The sequence below is a fragment of the Pelobates fuscus genome, chromosome 7 (assembly GCF_036172605.1).
Source record: "Pelobates fuscus isolate aPelFus1 chromosome 7, aPelFus1.pri, whole genome shotgun sequence".
NCBI classification, from domain to species: Eukaryota; Metazoa; Chordata; class Amphibia; order Anura; family Pelobatidae; genus Pelobates; species Pelobates fuscus.
Genome location: NC_086323.1, coordinates 186,721,787 through 186,744,676, shown reverse-complemented (window position 1 = coordinate 186,744,676; position 22,890 = coordinate 186,721,787). Strand labels below are relative to the sequence as shown.

General features: G+C 42.0%; 1 protein-coding gene across 1 annotated transcript in view; it reads left to right on the top strand.

Moving 5' to 3' along the window:
* LOC134568402 (inter-alpha-trypsin inhibitor heavy chain H3-like) overlaps positions 1-22,890 on the top strand; it is a 196,051-nt gene that overhangs the window by 46,897 nt on the left and 126,264 nt on the right. The window contains exons 6-10 of the mRNA XM_063426978.1: positions 14,167-14,329; positions 14,819-14,929; positions 17,992-18,117; positions 21,527-21,643; positions 21,714-21,882. Coding sequence (XP_063283048.1) covers positions 14,167-14,329; positions 14,819-14,929; positions 17,992-18,117; positions 21,527-21,643; positions 21,714-21,882 — 686 coding nt within the window. The remainder of the gene's footprint in view (positions 1-14,166; positions 14,330-14,818; positions 14,930-17,991; positions 18,118-21,526; positions 21,644-21,713; positions 21,883-22,890) is intronic.

Genomic DNA, 22,890 nt, shown 5'->3' with positions numbered 1-22,890 from the left:
TATGTATGTATATGTGTTTGTAGTATCAGTTAGTTAATAACACGTAGCTAAGATACTGTCATCACTGTACTGACCAGGTGCAGGAATGTAAGAACTGGAATTACGCGTCCCTCTCCTTTGTATCAGATGAGCCACGTGGTTAGACCGGATGGATGAGTTTAGACTCTATTCATTAAATAGGTTAAGGGTATGTGTGGGTGTAGTTAATTGTGGGAGGAGCTACAGTGCTATATAAGGAATGTACTCTATGTATTCAGTACTCAGACTTTGCTGTATTTTGGTGACGCTAGTCCCTCTGAGTCCCGATCGGTGATCCAATAAAGAATCTCTTCCTTCCTGAAGAAACCTGTGTCCATCTCTCTGTGCTTGGCTTCCGTCAGTTTCTCCGGTATCATTTGGTGCATTGGCCGGGAAGCTCATCGTTCAACGGTAGCTGAGAGGCAGAGGCGTGAGACGGTCTATCTTTGCCCACGTTCTCTACGGCTGCACCCCTGAACTTCTGCGTGGACCTCCCTTCGTCTCGGCGCCACTGGTCTGTTGTCCAGGAGATCATCGGCCTCTACGTGAGAAGTGCTGGGGTGTCCCCGTCGATGAGTGTGAACTCAGGTTCAGGAACGAGGAGGTAAGATAACTGCTGTTTTAGACGGCAGGACCCGCTAGGGGTATACCGATTGTGCGGTAGGCCCAAAGGGGTTTTTGAATCTGTATCTGCCCCCTCTGTCGGAGGGAAGGAGCGAAGGCGCACCGCTCGATCGAACGCTCTTTAGTCAGACCGTTTGATTTGGTTAGTCAGGCGGGGTCCTGGTGTAAGATAGCCCTAGCCGGACACCGGTGTCTTGTCTAGACTAGCGTTCTAGGGTGTATATTACGTTCGCTAGGTCGGAGGGACCGGGAGACTAAGCGGCGCCTGTGTAAATTCGGTTCGCTAGTTCTCATCCTATCTGGGCTAAGTGGGAAGGCGTGTAAATTTGGAACCCACTAGACTTTTGATAGTACGACTAAGAGGCGCCTGTGTAAATTCGGATCTCTAGCTCGTTGTATAGTGCGACTAAGAGGCGCCTGTGTAAATTCGGTTCTCTAGCTCGCTATGTATATGTGGTGATTGGGCAGTGTGGCTAACCAAAACGGGTGTATATAGTTTTAGGTAGTCCATTCAAGGTACTGGCCAATAGTTTAGTTGGGAATTGTAAATGTGTTAACGATTGTTTTAGTAAAGTGTATATCTTGTTAGATAGCGCGAGCTCAGCCGTCTAGCGAGAGTGTTAATAGTGTGTTGCTGTATTATAGTGCACGGTACCATAACCCTGTATATTTACTGACATTATATAATAAGTACTAATCATTGTCGTCCATTGCATGTTTAACACCATAACCACTAATAATTGTATTGTGACCTTAACTTGTGCTTTGACCTATGCTAACCGTACTGTAACCGCTATTTGTAAAAGACGATGTTACTGGGGTGTGTTATAGACGGGTAATTCGTATATAGAGAATTATAGCGTGGGTGACTGTGTAGTTACGCCAAAGGGCATAATATTGATTATATAGTGACTGGTGTAGCAGCTGTGTGTGTACGGGAATTCCCTGAGTGTTTATTGTTATTGTGTACGTTTCACTTGGTAACCGTACCACGTGGTGCTGTTGCCAGAGGAAACGGGTGTGACTGTTGAATAGTACGCGTGTATAGTAATCGTTGTCGACGACGTTCCACTGTTAAATATGGGTGCGTCGCAGTCAACGATTCCGGATCCCTTAGGATGTATGGTTAAGAATTTTAAAAAGGGATTCAAAGTTTGTGATTTTGGGGTTAAGATGTCCCCTGTACGTTTGGTCACTTTGTGCACTAGGGAGTGGCCTACTTTGGTTGCGGCATGGCCGCCACGTGGCAGTTTGGATCCAACTCTGGTACAGCGCTTACACGTGGCTGTATCAGGTAGGCCTGAACTTTACGGCCAGTTTCCTTATATTGATTGTTGGAGACAGGCCGTAAATGACTCGCCAAAATGGCTCCGGACATGCCACGAGGAACAGTGTCGCCTCATGGTAGCTAGGACTTGTTCGTCCACTAGGGCTGGTGTTAGGCCCATTTTGGACACGCCCCCTGAGTCCGAGATCCCTTTGCCGCCCCCTTACTTTCCGGTAAGAGGAAGTGACGCAAATACAGGAAGTCCTGTAACCCTTCCCTCATTACCCTCATCCACTTCCGCTTCCTCCTCCAGTACAGGATCCACCCCCCCTCGTACTAAATCTCCCCTTCCGGAACCAGAACCCACCCCCATTAGAAACGAATATCCTGATTTGGCGCCACTTCAGACTTCCGGTCAAGCTTCATCTAGCTCGGCCCGAAGTGTTCTATTCACTACCTTTTCCCAAAACCAACCTCCCACATCCCCATACCCTATATCTCCCCGACCGGAACCCATGACTGACGCTTCCCTACGTAGCCCCATCCAAACCCGACAGTTGACTGGTGCCCAACAATTAAAGCACTATCAGATGCCTCTTCGCTTAAATCCCGGGTCAGCTTATATCGATGCCGCAGGTCAAATGGCACACGCTGACCCTGTCTTCGTATATGTCCCTTTCACCACTACCGACCTTTTAAACTGGAAGACCCATAATTCCTCGTATACTGAGAAACCACAAGCCATGACTGATCTGTTCACCTCAATAGTACAGACACATAATCCGACATGGGCTGATTGCCAGCAGTTATTAATGACTTTATTTAACAATGAGGAAAGGACAAGAATAAATCAAGCAGCCATTAAAGCATTAGAGGATAGAGCCCGTGCTTTGAACCAAGCTAATCCAGCAGCATGGGCCGCAACACATTATCCCAACACTGATTCCGATTGGAACGTAAATGGTGCTGATATGGTTCAACTCAGAGCCTATAGAGACGCTATAATTGCTGGCATGAAAGCCGGAGGAAAGAAAGCCATTAACATGTCGAAGACAGTTGAGGTGATCCAGAAAAGCGATGAAGCGCCCAGTGTCTTTTATGACCGATTATTGGAGGCGTACCGCTTGTACACCCCCTTTAATCCGGAAGACGCAGACAATTCCCGAATGGTTAACTCCGCCTTTGTCAGCCAAGCTTACGGAGATATTAAGCGCAAGCTACAAAAGTTAGAAGGGTTTGCAGGTATGTCAATCTCCCAACTAATGGAGGTAGCTAATAAGGTCTATATGAATAGGGAAACAGAAAGCAAGAAAGAGGAGGAGCGCAAGATGCGTAAAAAGGCTGATATGCTAGCGGTAGCGATCGCAGGCGTAGATAAACGGGGCCCAGATAGAGGCAATAATAGATGGAGTAGGGAGCCTTTGAGTAGGGATCAGTGTGCGTATTGCAAGGAAGAAGGGCATTGGAGGAACGAATGTCCGCAAAGAGAGCAGTACGAGAGAGACCAACCCAGGGCAGGCTACGGAAACTTTAGAGGCAGAGCGAGAGGTAGAGGAGGCCCCGGAGGGAGTAATGGGTATAGAGGGAGTAATGGGAACAGAGGAAGTGTTAGGGAAGACAGGTATATTCCAGCAGCGCAAAGGTCCCGCGATAGAGAAGGTAGGGACTTCGTAGGATTGGCTGACACGGTCATGGAGGACTATTGATACCGACCGGGCTCCATCCCCCTTGGTCGAGCGGAGCCTATGGTCGATGTATCAATAGGGGGGAAAAGGAGTGCGTTCATGATCGACACTGGTGCTGAACATTCAGTGGTGACTAATCTAGTTGCTCCTCCATCTGGAAGGACTATTACTGTGATAGGAGCAACTGGAAGAAGTGCTGAAAGACCGGTTCTTAAAAGTCGACTCTGTACATTGGGAGGCCACGTAGTAAAACACCAATTCCTTTATATGCCTGAATGTCCAGTCCAATTGCTGGGACGTGATATGCTATCCAAATTACAAGCGCAGATTACGTTCCTACCAGATGGAACAACATCTTTAAAGTTTAATGGACCTTCAGGTATTATGACTTTATCCGTACCAAAGGAAGAAGAGTGGCGACTTTATACAGTGTTGACTAGCCAAAACCCTAGGAGTGATGAGACATTGTTTAACATACCAGGAGTTTGGGCAGAGAACAACCCACCAGGACTGGCCCGCAATATTCCACCAATAAAAATTGAACTGAAACATGGGGTTTATCCAGTGAGCCTAAGACAATATCACATTCCGCAGAAGGCTAAGAAGAACATCCAATCCTATCTGGATAAGTTCATACGGTATGGTATCCTAAAATTCTGTACTTCCCCCTGGAACACCCCATTGCTGCCTGTTCAAAAGCCCGGCACAGATGAGTATCGACCTGTGCAGGACTTAAGAGCAGTCAATGATGCGGTTGTTAGCATACATCCAGTTGTACCCAATCCATATAACCTGCTTGCTTTAATTCCGGGCGGGGCTACTTACTTCACAGTCTTAGATCTCAAAGATGCCTTCTTTTGCCTCCGAATTGCCGCAGAAAGTCAATGTATTTTCGCTTTCCAATGGGAGAACGCTGTAACGGGCTCAAAACGCCAAATGACTTGGACAAGACTGCCCCAAGGGTTTAAAAATTCACCTACCCTATTTGGTTCAGCCCTAAGTCAAGATCTATTGGATTTCGAGTCCATCCCAGGAGAGTGTGTATTGTTACAATATGTAGATGACTTGTTGATAGCAGCAGTTACAAAAGAAATCTGTCAGCAAGCAACGCACGATCTACTACACATTCTCTGGAAGGCAGGATACAAGGTGTCTAGAAAGAAGGCTCAGTTGTGTTTGCCAACTGTCAAGTATCTAGGATTCCATATCTCTGAAGGTCAAAGAATTATGGGGCCAGAGAGAAAAGAAGCTGTCTGCCAAATACCAATACCCAAGAATAGAAGACAAGTGCGAGAATTCTTGGGGGCAGCAGGCTTCTGTAGGATATGGATTCCCAGTTATGCGATACTAGCAAAACCTCTGTACGCAGCTATCAAAGGTACAGAGCACGACCCCTTCCTATGGACCCAAGAACAGCAAACGGCATTTGAAGATGTGAAGAAGGCTTTGATGAGTGCCCCAGCATTAGGTCTACCTGATCACACACGACCATTCTACCTGTATGTACACGAGCAAAGAAGAATGGCTGTGGGAGTATTGACACAGTACTTGGGATCATGGCAAAGACCTGTTGCCTACATGTCTAAACAATTGGATGCAGTGGCCAGCGGACTTCCACCTTGTCTAAGAGCCGTAGCTGCAGCCGCCCTGCTAGTAGCTGAAGCCGATAAACTCACTCTGGGTCAAGAACTTTATGTACGAGTCCCACATGCAGTACAGACGTTGTTGGATTACAAAGGAAATCATTGGTTTAGTAATAGCCGTATGACCAAGTATCAAGCAATGTTGTGTGAAAACCCAAGAGTGCATTTAGAGACTGTAAACACCTTAAATCCAGCTACCCTTTTGCCACAACCTACTGAAAGTCAACATGATTGTTTGGAAGTAATGGATGAAGTATTCTCAAGTAGACCAGATCTTCGTGATTTTCCCATCCAGAACCCCGATGTTCAATATTACACCGACGGCAGTAGTTATGTGAAAGAAGGGATCCGCTATGCAGGATATGCAGTGACAACAATAGACAAGGTGATAGAAGCTCGGCCACTGGCGAAAGGAACATCAGCACAAAAGGCAGAATTAATAGCACTAACACGAGCGTTACAATTGGCTGAAGGTTTAAGAGTAAATATCTATACGGACTCTAAGTATGCGTTTTTAACCACTCATGCCCACGGAGCTTTGTATAAAGAAAGAGGACTACTGAATTCAGAAGGCAAAGAAATCAAGTACGCAGCTGAAATCCTACAACTATTGGAAGCAGTGTGGGAGCCGAAAGAAGTCGGTATCATACATTGTCGAGCGCATCTGAGAGGAGATGGTGATGTAACCAAGGGAAATCGGATGGCAGATAGTGCAGCTAAGCGTGCTGCTGAATCAGGAAGACAGGAGTATGTAGGGCATATAGCTGCTCTTATACCAACTCCACTGTCCCAATGGACTCCAGTTTATACAGCTCAAGAAGAGGAGTGGTTAAAGACTGAACCGGGAAAGTATCTGGAGAACAAGTGGTATCAGCTAGAAGATGGAAGAATAGTTATACCAGCATCGCTAGCGGTAGAAATTGTCCAAAATTATCACAACGGGACACATTCTGGGAGAGACAGTACTGAAGAATCTCTTAGAAAACATTTCTACATACCAAGATTGTCCAACTTGACTCAGGCCATTGTACGCAGATGTGTAACGTGTGCTAAGAATAATGCAAGACAAGGACCAGTAAAGCCACCAGGAGTTCAGTTTATGGGGGGACTCCCCATGTCCGATCTACAAATAGACTTTACAGTGATGCCTAAATCGGGTGGACATCGTTACCTGCTGGTAATTGTGTGCACCTATTCAGGCTGGGTAGAAGCATGTCCTACTCGTACAGAGAAAGCAGGAGAAGTTGTGAGATTCCTGCTACGAGAAATAATACCCCGATATGGACTACCCTGTTCTATAGGATCGGACAATGGTCCAGCTTTTGTTCACCAGTGCCTACAACAACTGACTCATATGCTTGGTATAAAGTGGAGGCTTCATACTGCATATAGACCCCAGAGTTCTGGTAAGGTAGAGAGAATGAATAGAACTATAAAGAACCAGTTGGCTAAAATGTGTCAGGAAACCCAACTTAAGTGGAACGTTCTCTTACCCATAGCTTTATTGCGAATCCGCAGTACCCCTACCAGAAGGATGGGCCTCTCTCCTTTTGAAATCATGTATGGGCGACCACCTCCCGTACTTGGTAACTTAAGGGGGGACTTGAGTCAGTTGGGAGAAGGAATTACCCGGCAGCAGGTTGTAGAGTTGGGTAAGACTATGGAGGAGGTACAGAAATGGGTACAAGATAGATTACCTGTGAATATTTATCCCCCTGTTCATAGTTATCATCCAGGAGATCAAGTGTGGATTAAAGAGTGGAATAATGTACCGTTAGGGCCCAAGTGGAGAGGTCCTTATGTTGTTCTTTTGTCTACCCCTACAGCAATAAAAGTAGCAGAAGTGACTCCGTGGATACATCACTCCAGGGTTAAACCAGCAGCAGTCGATTCTTGGCAAGTTACAGCAGATCCAGAGAATCCCTGCAAGATCCGGTTAAAACGCACTACTCAGTCGGAGTAACGAGGAATTATTGTGGATTACAAATTTTATTGTTACAGGTGTGAGTGAGAAGGCCATAATAAAGCCTGTCCGCTTACCATCACATAGTGTATAAGCCAGGAAAGTCTCGAAGGGACACCTGTGAAGATGAGCAGAACTCCATTCCCTGCAGCCCCTCACATCCTGGAAGCTGAGGCGCCATCGCACGGACGAAGACTGAGGATGACGGCGAAAGATGTGCTTTTGATAGTGTTTATTTATATGTGTTTTTATATTCAGGAAGGTAGAGGTACCGACACTCCTAGCTGTGAGGTATGCATTAAGACTACGAGAACAGGTAACCATATTTCCCAAACCCTAATTTGGCATTCACAATACGAGTGTAAAGGAGATGTATCGAGATGTAGATACTTAAATATAGATTATAGTGTGTGCCATTTAGGAGTAGGAGAACCTAAGTGCTTCAGTCCGGAGTATCAACCTCGTACAATTTGGTTGACTCTCAGGAATGGAGATCCTCAGGGGACCCTAATTAATAAAACGGTGTTAGAATCCGTACATTCTTCGGGTGTTCTGCTATTTGATGCGTGTAAAGCGATATCGAGTGGTAGAAAGCCGTGGAATGTATGTGGGGATCTTAGATGGGAGAGGACGTATGGGTCTAACGATAAATATATTTGTCCCAGTAGCAAAAATAAATATGTAAGTCCTAGATGCCCAAATAGAGATTATAACTTTTGCCCATATTGGTCTTGTGTGGGGTGGGCAACTTGGGGACAGACAGTAGACAAAGACATGATAGTGACTAAGTTGCCGACTAGCCCTTATTGTAAGTCTATGGAATGCAACCCAGTCCATATACTCATTAATAACCCCGACAAGTTCTTAGATAAGTATGGAAATTTATTTGGGTTTCAAATATACGGGACGGGTTTAGATCCTGGGACATTATTGTTTATAGGAATAGAGACTGATACGATATCCTCCCAGACTCATCAAGTATACCATTCCTTTTACGAAGAGATGAGTATAGATAATAAGATCCCCCATAATGCTAAAAACCTGTTCATTGATCTAGCTGAAAGTATTGCCGGTAGTCTTAATGTTACCAACTGCTATGTGTGTGGAGGTACTAACATGGGAGACCAATGGCCTTGGGAAGCAAAGGAGGTAATGTCCGGTTCTGAGGCAGTTGACCAATTAATATCTTCACAAGCCGATTATCAGATGAGTGTTAGAGGTAAATCTGAGTGGAGATTAAAGACCTCCATCATAGGTTATGTTTGCATAGCAAGGAAAGGAATGATGTATAATACTTCTGTAGGAGAATTAACTTGTCTAGGGCAAAAAGCTTATGATGATGATACAAAGAATACAACTTGGTGGTCGGCTTCAAATGTCTCAGAACCATCTAACCCGTTTGCTAGATATGCCAATTTAAAGGATGTGTGGTTTGATCTATCCATCACATCTACTTGGAGAGCCCCAGCAAATTTGTACTGGATCTGTGGTAAGAAAGCCTATTCGGAGCTGCCACAGGACTGGGAAGGGGCATGTGTGTTGGGTATGCTCAAACCATCCTTCTTCTTGTTACCGATTGAAACAGGTGAGACTTTAGGTGTTAAAGTGTATGATGTGAATCATAGGAAGAAAAGGGGACCCATAGAGATAGGCGCCTGGGAAGATGATGAATGGCCTCCCCAGCGTATTATAGATTACTATGGGCCAGCCACGTGGGCTGAGGATGGTACCTTTGGTTATAGAACCCCTATTTATATGCTCAACCGTATTATAAGATTACAGGCGGTGGTTGAGATTATCACAAATGAGACATCACAAGCGCTCAATCTTCTAGCGAAGCATAACACCAGGATGAGGACAGCAGTCTACCAAAATAGATTAGCCTTGGATTACCTTTTGGCAGTAGAGGGAGGTGTATGTGGGAAGTTTAACCTAAGTAATTGCTGTCTTCAAATAGATGACGAAGGGCAAGCAATAGCTGAGCTTACTAGCCATATGGTTAAACTAGCGCATGTGCCTACTCAGGTATGGAAAGGGTACAATCCAAGTAGTTGGTTTGGTAGCTGGTATGAGTGGTTTGGAGGGCTTAAGGCAGTGGTAGGTGGAGTCCTACTGATTTTACTGTTGTGTCTACTCCTACCGTGTCTTATACCCTTAGTAGTTAGGTCTGTGCAAAGCCTGATAGGAAGTATAGCAGAGAGGAAGGCTGCTGCACAGATAATGGCGATATATAAGTATAAGGCTTTAGATCAGGGAGAAACTATGCAGGAAGATGAGTGTTGAAAAGATTCACATCATAAGAAAAGTCTGGTCTGGTTCATGGTAACCTGAGGTATATGCAAACCAAGGTTAAGTGATGCCTCAAGTAATTGTGAAATATCAGAGGCATCAAAGGGGGGAATGTGATGTAATTCCAGTAAAATACAAGTTTAGCAGGCTAAGATTGCCACAAGGCATATGTATGTATATGTGTTTGTAGTATCAGTTAGTTAATAACACGTAGCTAAGATACTGTCATCACTGTACTGACCAGGTGCAGGAATGTAAGAACTGGAATTACGCGTCCCTCTCCTTTGTATCAGATGAGCCACGTGGTTAGACCGGATGGATGAGTTTAGACTCTATTCATTAAATAGGTTAAGGGTATGTGTGGGTGTAGTTAATTGTGGGAGGAGCTACAGTGCTATATAAGGAATGTACTCTATGTATTCAGTACTCAGACTTTGCTGTATTTTGGTGACGCTAGTCCCTCTGAGTCCCGATCGGTGATCCAATAAAGAATCTCTTCCTTCCTGAAGAAACCTGTGTCCATCTCTCTGTGCTTGGCTTCCGTCAGTTTCTCCGGTATCAATTTAGGCGGCCGCGAGGCCCCAGCAAGCGCGAGGCCTTAGGCGGCCGCCTAAATCGCCTAATTAGAGAGCCGCCTCTGATCTGGATATTAGCAAACAATATGTATATAAACACATATTAGTATAGAGCATAGACACAACATGGTGTGTTTAATAAATGCAATTTTAGAAATAGAGGGAAGAAAAAAACTTCAGAAATAATGGGAAAATGATTTTAAAAAATGTTTTAAAATATAAAACATTGGAATATTAAAAGAGCTGCTAAAAGTGACTTAGAAAAGATGACTTATAAAAAATGAACTAATTCAAAGTCCAAATGAAGTCCTTTGGGGACCAAAGAGCCCATATTAAAAGTCCATCTGGTCTCTATTTTACCAAGTTCTTTAATTAAAGTTATCCTCTCCCCTCCATTTGTGTTTTTTTTTTTTTTTTGTAAATAGCAATGAAGTTAAGGAGGGTTGGCTCTTTAAAGGGAAATTTAAAATAAAAAAATTAAAAATGGGCAGAAATGCTGTGTTTTTCAAACCCCCTCCTTATGTTTCCCATGTGTTCCACAATATGGACTTTAAGGCTTCTAGTCGCCATCCCTATGTATTACAGTCCACATGGGCACCACAGGATGTATATAATGTTGGACGAGTCACATGTTAATATATCCTTAATATAGAAAAGTTGTCTTGTAACAAAGGACTTAAAAGAGGTCATGGTTTCTTCCTTATGGCTCATCTTTTGACACCCTGATCGCAGTTTACAAGGATAAAAGCCAGGTTTCTGGTTAAAAAACATTATCTGATATCTAGTCCTAATAAAACTCCTAACTAAATTTTGATTTAAATTATTCGCCCCTCTAAAAATAACATTTGTCTTTTCTCCAAAAAAAGCCATTATATATTTTTTGGGGTGTATTATCCTTTTTTTAGCCTTGATTAACTACTATAGGTATATAAGGGTGACACACCTAAATAAACACCCCTCCATTTCTGGTTCTTTCACAAGAAGCGCCGACACACTTTGTTCTATATCTCGTTCAAGTAAAACAAGAGATTCAAAATAAGAAAAGGGAATTTAAAGCGGGCAAATCAGAGGTATCCTATATAAGATATAAGGAAGCCAATAATGTTTGCAAAAAGGCAATTAAAGTGGCTAAACTAGGAAATGAAAAATTGATAGGCAAAGAAAGCAAAACCAACCCTAAATATTTTTTCAAGTACATCAATTCTAAAAAAAAACAAAAAACAAAAGTGTAGGTACACTGGAAATAGAGATGGGTCTGTTAGTTAATGAAGACCAGGAAAAGGAAGGAAATAACCATTTTCTTCAGTGTATACCGTATATACTCGCACAGTAAACAAGTTTTTCGAGTCAAGGTCTGTATTATGGCAACTTACATTGCCATAATACAGACCAGGACCGCCGGGCTCATTTCAAGCCCGGCGGTCCTGTTGGGGGGCTGGCAGTGAGCTGTTACTTACCTTTACAGCAGCTCCTGTCATCTCCCTTCACCTCCTGTCAGCTCCCCTGTCAGCTCTGTTCTGCTCACAGCGTAAGTCTCGCGACACCCGCGTCCGTCAGAATGTTGCCACGGGTTACCGTAGCAACGCTCCGCGCGGCACACAGACCGCGAGACTTACACTGTGAGCTGACAGGGGAGCTGCACGGAGGTGAAGGGAGCTGACAGGAGCTGCTGTAAAGGTAAGTACTGCGAGCCCCCCCACTGAACAGTCAATGCCACTGGACCACCAGGCATTCACATAGTCCCCCTCCCTGGCCAGGCAACAAGCAGGGAGGAGGGACAAAAAAATATATAAAATAATATTAAAATAATAATAAATATTAAAATAATATTGAAAAATATATATATATATATATATATATATTAAAATAATAAAAATGCCCTCCCCCCACCCAGTTTACACACACTACACACACACACACTCTGCATCATATACATAGAGTGTGTATATAATGCAGAGTGTGTGTGTGTATATATAATGCAGAGTGTGTGTTTGTATGCATTATATACATACTACATTCATAAAAACACACAAACTACAATCACACAAACACACTCTGCATTATATACACACACTGCATTGATACAAACACACACTGCATTTATACTAACACACACTCTGCATTATATACACACACACTCATACAAACACACACTGTGCATTATATACACACACTGCATTCACAAAAACACACACATTCTGCATTCATTATATACACACACTACACACAAACACACACACACTGCATTCATTATATACACACACAAACACAAACACACACACACACACACTGTAAATAAATATTCAATTAATATAATTTTATTGGGATCTAATTTTATTTTGAAATATACCAGTAGCTGCTGCATTTCCCACCCTAGTCTTATGCTCAAGTCCATAAGTTTTCCCATTTTTTTGTGGTAAAATTATGGGCCTCGACTTATATTCGGGTCGTCTTATACTCGAATATATAAGGTATTAATGAGGATCCTATGGCAAGAGATATGCCTTTGATTTATGCAAAATACTTGCAGATAACTTGTGATTGGATGACGCAAGACAAGGTGCTACAGCAGTTAAAGAAAATTAATGTAAATAAAGGTCAGGGGCCTGATGGTATTCACCTTAACGGACCACTGTAGTGCCAGGAAAACAAACTTGTTTTCCTGGCACTATGTAGTCCTTAGGTGTCCCCCGCCCACCCTCACGGCCCCCCTCCTGCTTGGCTGAAGGGGTCAAAAAACCCTTCAGCCACTTACCTTTCTCCAGCGCCAGGCTCCCTCGGTGCAGGGGAACTCTCCTCCTCCTGCCGACATCAGCGCCGAATGCGCATGCGCGGCAAGAGCCGCGCGCATTCAAACCGCCCATAAGAAAGCATTGCTCAATGCTTTCCTGAGGACGGGAGTGTCTTCTCACTGTGATTTTCACAGCGAGAATTGCGGAAGTGGCCTCTAGTGGCTAGTGTAGCCTTCAGCCACTCTGGAACCATCAGCACAAGTAGCTACCCGTTCCCCCAGTAACCATACAAAACATAGTTCTGGGAGTACAACTTGAAAAATGTATCTTTTATGTGACATGGTACAGCCAAGTTATACACAGGCCCCCCACCAAGCCTAAACATGTTTTGCGAACAAGGGTATCCAACAAACAATACAATGTTAAATAGCCCTGACCTGAAAACAATAAGCAGGCATGTGAGTGGGAACATGTGGGCATGGTACTCAGTGATGGCGTTCCGTCACACTGTTGATATCAATGTGTCCCGGTTGACCCGGCTGCAAGAGTGCAAGTCTATGAAGTCAATGCATTAACTAACATTAATACAAGGGGTTGATTAAAACTGGATTCAGGGATTGGGAATCCCGATTGCTTGACACCCAGGACATGCATTTCTGAGCACTGGGCAGGCAGATTTCTGTTACAATTAGCCATTTGATAGGAGACAGGGGTGGGCTTGGCGCTGGGGCATGGAGAGCGTGGGCCTACAGTAATTGCTCCCTTTGCAGTCTGAACTCACTAACCTGTAGAGATACAGACCAGAGTTTTAACCCACACTGGACCATCAGGGAGATTTGTAAACTAAAAGTAGTAAACTATGTAAGTGCCAAAACAAATCAAACACTGTTTTTCACGTTAACGTGTCAAATGAGCAATGCTTTATAATGTGGTTAACGTGAAAAGTGTAGTCCTCTAAGTAGTTCAAAAGAGCGTGTAAAGAGGTCAAATGTTGCGAGTGCCAGATATGTGCAAAAAAGTTTTTTTTGCAATTTCCCAACATTTTCACTTTTGGCACTTACTACGTTTACCACTTTTAGTCCTCATTTAACCCCCACTGACCCACCAGGGAGATATATCTCCCACTTGACCACAAAGGTTATAGCCCGAGCTGGACCAAACTACCAAACAGAAGACAGATAAGTAGATTGGGCTTCTGCTTTATTCCCTTGAAGAAAATTTAAAAAATGTCCATGGCCCCGAAACTGTTGAATGATGAAACACCCCGTTAATGAGACATACTGCATTTGTTTGTAAAGTCCTAATACTGCAATGCAGAACATCATCATTATTTTACGTTTTGTTACTTATTGAATGCAATCTGTTTCCAGAGCATCTGGGAGAAAAACTGAAAAGTTCTCTGTGTCAGTCAATATAGCGTCACAGAGTAAAGTCACCTTCGAATTGGTGTATGAAGAAATGTTAAAACGCAATCTTGGGAAGTATGAAATGCTAATCCAGGTGAAACCAAAGACTATTGTCAAACAGTTCAAGGTAAGTACACATTTCTACTTGCACTTAAAGGGATACTCTAAGCACAAAAATAATGTTTCCTTAATAAAGGAGTTTTGGAGTATAAATCATGCCCATGCAGTCTCGCTGCTCAATTGTCTACCTCCTGTGTGTGAAGTTTATTAACAGTGCAAGACATACAATCTTCTAAAGCAAACACACATTTATGTTTTTCTCAAGATTCCATTGAAAATTAAACAATGTTGTCATGTTGGTTGTGTGAGTCACATCCAGGGGAGGTATGACTAGGGCTGCATAAACAGAAACAAAAATTATTAAACTCCTAAATGGCAGTGAATTAACCTGGAAGACTATACTCGAAAAACTGCTTTGTTAAGTTAAAGTTATGTTTGGCTGATTAAAGTGTCCCTTTAAAACATAAGCATAGGAACTAGAAGGGGGAGAAAACAATTAATATTTCCTCCTAAAATGTTGCAGCAGGAATTATATTTCTCTTTCATCTCCATTCAGATTGAAGTTGATATTTATGAGCCACAAGGAATTAACTTTCTGGATGCTACAGCGACCTTCATAACAAATGATCTGCTGCCAGTGGTCAAAAAATCATTTGCTGGAAATAAAGTAAGATTGCTAGATATTCTTCTTCTGCCCCTGTCAGTCTATAAACTTAACAACATTTTACTGAATCTGAGTATAGATATTCTATATCACATTTATACTTAAAACTCCATTAACATGTATGTAGGGCAACTATGTTTGGGAGACTTCAGAGGGTCAAGTAGAATAGGAAAACACTCTCAATTTGCAAATAGTACCGTTATTAAGGCAGTCAATCACTGACAACCATGCTCTTTCAATAACCCTATCAATAGAGAGACTGCCAGGGACTATGGTTTAGTGCTCAAAACTGTTAAACACAGAATAGAAGATGAAGCAATTACAATGCCTGATTTTGTAAAACCTTATTTTATTTTACTTTTGCAAAGAATATAGAAGCATTAAGGAGTATATCCCATAACATATGAACTAAAACACAACAATAGCCAAAATCCTATATACTCAAAGGCATATAAGGCATAGACAGACATCCCAACATGCAAAAACAAATTTCAGGTAGGTGGCCACCTCATTTCAGGGAGGTGGACTTACCAGCTACTGTCTCCCCCATGCAATCTTGGGAGGGGCACTGGTACTGGGTCGGAGTTGGGTGATATGGGCTGTAGTTGAGGGTATGGGCTGTAATTTGGAGGTTAGGAAATGTAGTACAGGATAAGAGCTGTAGTAGGGAACTTAGGGACTGAAGAGGATGGTTGCAATTGGGGAAAGGGGATGCAATTGGGGGATAGGGACTGAAGTGTGGGGTACGGTCAGGGAATATGGTCTGTAGTGGGGGTATAGGGTGTAAAAGGGGGGTTAGGGGCTGTAGTAGGGGATAAGGGCAGCAAGTGAGGTGATAGATGCTGTAGTGGGAGGGATAAGGGCACAACTATCTCCCACCTCCCATTCCATCCATATCTCCCCCCAATATTTACCACCACCTCATATCTCCCCCCAATATCTCACAGTCCCTCATATCTTCCCCCAATATCTCCAAGCCCCTTATATATTCCCCCAATTCTCCCAGATCCTCATATATTCCCCCAATTCTCCCAGCCCCTCATATGTTCCCCCAATTCCCCCAGCCCCTTCTATCTCCCCAAATATCTCCCACCACCTCATATCTTCCCCCAATTCTCCCACTTCCTTATATCTTCCCCCAATATCTCCCAGCCCCTCATATGTTCCCTTAATTCTCCAAACCCTTCATATGTTCCCCCAATTTTCCCAGCCCCTGATATCTTCCCCCAATTCTCCCACTCCCTCATATCTTTCCCAATATCTACCTGCCCTCATATCCTTCCCCACTTCTCCTAGCTGCTCATATGTTGCCACAATTCTCCCATACGTCTGGGAGAGTTGGGCTTCTGCATAGATGAATAATATGAGAAACATATTAAATGTATTACAGTTTATTGCAGAGCTAAGTCTGTTGGGTATATAGATCATGTTTGTGTTTGTCTCTTGGGTTACCCCCATTATAGGTCTCCTATGCATGCTGTCTATCTTGTATAGGATATCATTTATTTTTGGGTTTAGTATGAACTATAACAACATTCTACAATTAGTTGAGCATGATGTGTCACATAATATGGTGGAGAAAGAATAAGGACTATAAGGGGAGAAAAAAATAAGAATAAATTCCCCCTCTCCCTGGAGGAGAATTTTAAGTAAAAAAATTGGAATAAAAGATTATGAATTATTTTGATCCCAGGTTAGAGAAGAGTCCTAACAATAGCAGTGGGGCCATGATCCCAAGGAATTTGAACTTGCAGACACAGTGAAGAAGGTTACAAAGAAGCCATATAGTTTCAATATTGTATCCAATTAACAGCATATTATTGATGTCTATCAAATAACAACTTTCCATGTATTATGAACAGCAATAACTGCATTGTACCCATTGTATGATTTCATTAAGAAGGTAACATATTGTAGGAAAAAATAAACAAAAACGGAGATAAGGTTGTGCCAAAAAAGAATAGACAAAGTATACCTGCAAATATATAAAAATCCAATATATTTGAATAAATTAGAAGTCCAATAAAAGTCCCAATAAAACTTACCAGAAGATATAGCCTCAAATATGTCCAGAATAATTATTCTGAAACAGTGTCAGATTAGGGTATTCATCCGTATGTAAAAACAAAAGTAAAAACTAATAGTGCAATATATCCCTGAGATAGATTATACCAGTATATAAAGTCTAATATAGTCCTACTCACATACACCCTATACAGTGAGCAGTTTGCCTGCTCTACTAAATGTGAGTAACCATTTATTATTTCATTCTCCTGGCTTTTTTTTACACAGTGAGCACTATTGTAGTCTCTTTTAAATTTCTTTTATAGTCTACATATTGATGAAACATCTACCTAACAACACATCATCAAGTATCCTAAGTGGGGATTTTACCACTGCATGCTAATTATACTAGAGCTGGTTATAAGCTCTTAACGTGAGTAGGACTGTATTATACTTTCTATCTCTGGGACATATTGCACTATTAGTTTTTCCTTTTGTTTTTACATATGGATGAATACCCTGATCTGACAATGTTTCAGAATAATTTTTCCGGTCATATTTGAGGATATATCTTCTGGCAAGTTTTATTGGGACTTTTATTGGACTTATTACTATTTTTTATATTAGATTTGTTTTTATATTGGATTTTTTATATATTTGTAACTATACTTTGTTTATTCTGTTTTGGTGCAACCTTATCGCTTTTTTTGTTTAGTTTTATATACTTGTGGGGCTTAGAGGGAGCCCTAACACTTTAGGCGTGCTGCCTCATTTACATATATTCTAAATTTTTTGTTTTTTAGAGCGCTGATCCTTTTCCGTTTAGTCCCTTAATATATTGTAGGAAGGCTACAGATTGGAATGGAGGTGGTATACGCTTTTAAAGTATAGCAGATTTATTTATAATCATTAATTTCACTAAATGTACAATAGAGTGCCTGTGACTCTGTGGTGTTTGGACTACACATTTCCATGTATACATAATCACTGCATACAGACATAATGCTACAAATGACAATTTTAAAATATTTAGAGTCGTGTTTGAATTTGATGTCTTCCAGGGCCATATCTCTTTTAACCCCACAATTGATCAGCAACGCAAATGTTTAACCTGTGCTGACACCTTACTGGATGGAGTCTTCACTGTAACGTATGATGTAAATAGAGAGACCCCAGGAAACATACAGGTAAGGCATCTTATCAGTTAAGTGAAAGGGATCAGTTTTCCATAACACTAAACAAACTCTAAAATATGAGTGTCACAGCCGTGGGCTCAAAAAACTAATCTGGGACCGAGTAGTAAAGTGTCATTGGTTTAAACATGATTTGTGGCAACATTCTGAGCTGGTGTTATTGTTTCTATTATTAGTTTAAATAAAACTGTAAAATATTATACAAATTACCTTTCACCCTATTGTAATCGATAAAATAAGTACCTCTAGATTGCTTCATGATGACATTTAGATGGCAGGATGTACTGTATTTGTAAACTAGTGAAAGCTAAAAAGACATCCTTGTTGGTTAAACGTTTTACATTTTCCAAAAAAGTGTGTATTTGTAAAATGTACTTTTTTTTGTAGAATAATAGTCCTTGAAGGAAATTTTCAAACCACAGTTTACATACAAAACAATGTTTTGTGCTAATGCAAGTTTCAGGGCTTTGCCCACTTGCCTTTGCATCTTTATTGGCCACTTACTCTTGGTAAAACCTGAGCCCAGACTTCATAAACAATTATTTATAAGTGTATATTATGCTAGCTTTAGTGTACCTATAATCTTAATTGTATTAATGACAGGAGGCAAATATTTACTTAAGTCTCTCTTTACTAGTGCTCCACAGCAGCACATTAACACAAAGAAAAATAACCAATCAGAAAAAAGTTCATAATAATCATGGAAGTCAGTGAAGTCAACAATGTCATCCAGCCGAGAGGAAATTTGAAACGTGGTGTCACTGACAGATTATAAACTGAAACGAGAAAAACATAGTCGAAAGGGCTGGTTAGATAATGAAATATACATTGCGACAAACAGCGTGCGGAGGGGAATCTGGTCGCGCCATAGAATTCTCTGGCTAACCATGCAAATTGTGGAATATTTATGACTGTGACTGCCGAAGCACTACCAAGGGCGCGTCTATCCTGAACTCCGGAACTTCACCACCTTGGACGGGGTGTGGGTCGACTTTCCTTGGAAGACTGCGAAGCCCAGGTATACGAACAAGGGGATTGCAAAGTGAAGTTGAAATTAGTCCAGGGCATCCTTGCGGAAGAGTAATAAGGAGTCCAGCTATGAGGTAATGGAAACCTTTGTAAACGAAGATGAGCCGTCACTTGTCTTAGTAGTTGGTGAATCACCAAGAGCCCACACTTAGATAGGTTGACCTGGCCAGGCCGGTCATTCCCCAGGAAACACAGGAAGCATAGGTACGTGGAACAGAAAACTACCGATTCCGGAGGTTAAAGACAGTGTGTAAACTTGTCCGACTTCTTACAAATAAGAAGGCTGGATCCGTAGAAAACCACAGAGTCAGATGGGAAGCTGACACGCTCTTTAGTCAACCAGGGTCTGGAGTTTAACATCTACAAGAGCCTGGCGGTCCGCCGTCCAGACCTGGTTCGGTGGGAATGGTGTCCATATAGTGAAAGAATGGAATAGTTAAAAAATGACTGTAGTAATGACCCTGCTGTCGTTCAGCCCTGCCAGAAAAAACTAAATGGGGTCTGAAGAAATGCTTGTCACACTGAAGAGTGGGCTCTATTGAGTGTGGTGTGTAAGTACATGTGTTCGTGAATTCTTCAATAATGTTTCTCCAAAGCCTAGGTCCTAGGCCAAGGGACCCTGTTCACTGGCGTACATACCGCGGTCGCAGGGGTCACAGCCCTGCAACCCCTGCGACCAGGTGCCCGCTGCCATGTGTTGCGGGCACGGATAAATTTGCGCACTGGGGCCCCATGGGTCATGTGTACGCCACTGCACCTACCCTGGTGTCTGCCGCATGCTGTGTGGAGGGGGCGAGGATATGAATGACATCATATCCCTGCTCCCTGTGTACCACACAGTGCGGCTGGCGCCCTGTGATGGGGCTGGGCTGCAGGACAGGACTCCAAGGAACCAGACAGCATGCATCCAGGGGACAAGATTGAACTGATGTAAGTATGTAATTGTGTATGTCTCTGTATGTATGTATGTAGGTCTCTGTATGCCTGTATGTCTTTGTATGTATGTTTCTGTATGCCTGTATGTCTCTGTATGCTTGTATGTCTCTGTACAAAATGTATGTGTCTGTATGTCTCTGCATATATCTGTATGTTTCTGTATGCCTGTATGTCTCTGCATGTACAAATGTATGTGTCCGTATGCCTGTATGTCTCTGTATGTACAAATGTATGTGTCTGTATGCCTGTATGCCTGTATGTCTTTGTACGTATGTGTCTGTATGCCTGTATGTCTCTGTATATATGTATGTGTCTGTATGACGGTATGTCTCTGTATGCGTGTATGTCTTTGTATGCCTGTATGTATGTATGTGTCTGTATGCATGGATGTCTCTGTATGTATGTTTCTGTATATCTATGTATGTATGTATGTATGTATGTGACTATATGACGGTATGCCTCTGTATGTATGTCTCTGTCTGTGTCTGTATGTCTCTGTATGATTATTTCTGTGTTTGTATGAACCTTATTTTAAACGAGGGTGGGGGGCACCAAAATGCATCTTCGCCTGTGTAACTAAAAATCCTAGCACCGGTCCTGCCCGTAGTATAAGAACAGAAAAAACAATGGCTGCCGGGACCTTGCGCCAGTGTGCGCAATCCAAGATGGCAGCCAGCTACCTAAGGAAAACGCAGGAGACGTTCTCCACGGTCCTCCAGAGCCCGTGAAATCGGAGGAGACCAGAGAAGAGGCCCAAAGAAACAAAATACAGAAAAGCACCAAAGAAACAAAATACAGAAAAGCAAAATACGGCTGAAATAAAGTTAAGTGGAAAAATATAATGATGGGAAAGAAAAAAATAACAAGTTAGGCAGACAGAAAATGATAACTAAATATACATAAATATAGATGAAGAAAACAAAAAGAAATAGAATATGCATATAATGACAGTAAAAAGTCACCGTGTATATAGTGTAAAATATTTAGTTAGTACAGTGTACTGAGAGGGTTAACCCAAGGAATAACTGAGGCAGCGAATCCAGACAGCTGCCTAATGAACAGCAAAGCACTGCTCTACAGTGAGTCCCCTGCAGTACCAGGGGTAGGAGGGAGAAAAAGGGGGAAACAAGGATAGAAATAGTGACAAGAATTATTTGCAACTATAGGCAAACTATACCAATAAGTACTAATCAATAAAGTAACAAGAAATCAGTAATATAAAATCCCACAGCAACCCACTAAACTAGTCTTAAGCAAATATTAAGCCTCCTTGACTTGCAAGTTCCGCCTTTCTCACATCTGTTTCTGCAGTTGATCCAAAAGAAGGCACAAAACCCAGTTGAGGCACTTTCCAATTTTGCAACAAACTAGGTAAAATGACAAAAATGATTCATCTTTGACCATCATTATTCATCTTTTTCAATGTTTATTTTTATAGATTGTCAATGGATACTTTGTCCATTACTTTGCACCGTCCAAACTCCCAGAAGTGCCAAAAAATGTTGTTTTTGTAATAGACAGGAGCGGATCAATGTCTGGCACCAAAATGACACAGGTAAGATATCATATATCATTCAAATGTAATTTATGGATGGATAGATTTATTTTATATTTATTTATTCTAGACCAAAGAAGCTCTGCTTAAAATATTGATGGATCTCAAAGAACATGATCACTTTAATTATGTAATATTTGATGATAGAATAGATGAGTGGAAAGATTCCTTAATAAAGGCAACTCCAGAGAAAGTGGAAGAAGCAAAGACATTCATCACAGGCATTTCCGCACGATCCAGTAAGTAAATACCGTTAAAAGTTATAAAAGATTGGAATTATGAAGCAGCAACATTTTCCTTAGATAGGAAATATGTAATCTGGTGTGTTCAATATACATTAGAAGGTGGAGAGTGGGATTTAAAGTGACAATAAAGTCACCAGAACAGCTACAGCTTATTGTATTTGGTGAGTATAATCATTATCGTCAGACTTTTTGCAGTAAACACTGTCTTTTCAACCTAGGGATACCTCCACTGGTCACTCCAGAGAGGGCTGTTGTGGCAGTGCTGTACTGCCATTCAGTGTTTCCACCCTCTGCATGGAGACACTGAACTTTCCTCATAGAGATGCATTAACTAAATGCTTTACTATGAGGAGATGCTGATTGGCCATGGCTATGTTTGGCTTGTGCTGGCTCTGTCACTGATCTGCCTCCTTAGCAGTCTCAGCAAATCTTATGGAAAAACATTGTGATTGTCCCAGAACAACACTTCTGAAGGCAGTCAGATCAGGGGCAGAGCCATTAGCAACAGACTGGATTAAAGGTAAGATTTTGCTATATTTATGGGGGATGGGGGGTGGAGGGTAAAGGGGGGCTAGATGGTGGTTTTAACACTATGTTTGTATTTCTGACCCTATAGTGTTCCTTTAAACTAGAATGCACTATGCAACTGCATTTAATCACTTTATAAAATTATAAATTAAAGACATTTAAAGACAATTAAAGAGTGCAATAAAGGAAATGTATAAATTACACTTTTTCAGGAAGTATTAAAGGACCACTATAGGCACCCAGACCACTTCAGCTTAATGAAGTGGTGTGGGTGCCAGGTCCAGCTAGGATTAACCCTTTTTTCTATAAACATGTTTATATTAGGATTAATCCAGCCTCTAGTGGCTGTCTCATTGACAGCCGCTAGAGGCTCTTGCGTGCTTCTCACTGTGAAAATCAAAGTGAGAAGACGCCAGCGTCCATAGGAGACTGGCTGAATGCGCGCGCGGCTCTTGCCGCGCATGCGCATTCAGC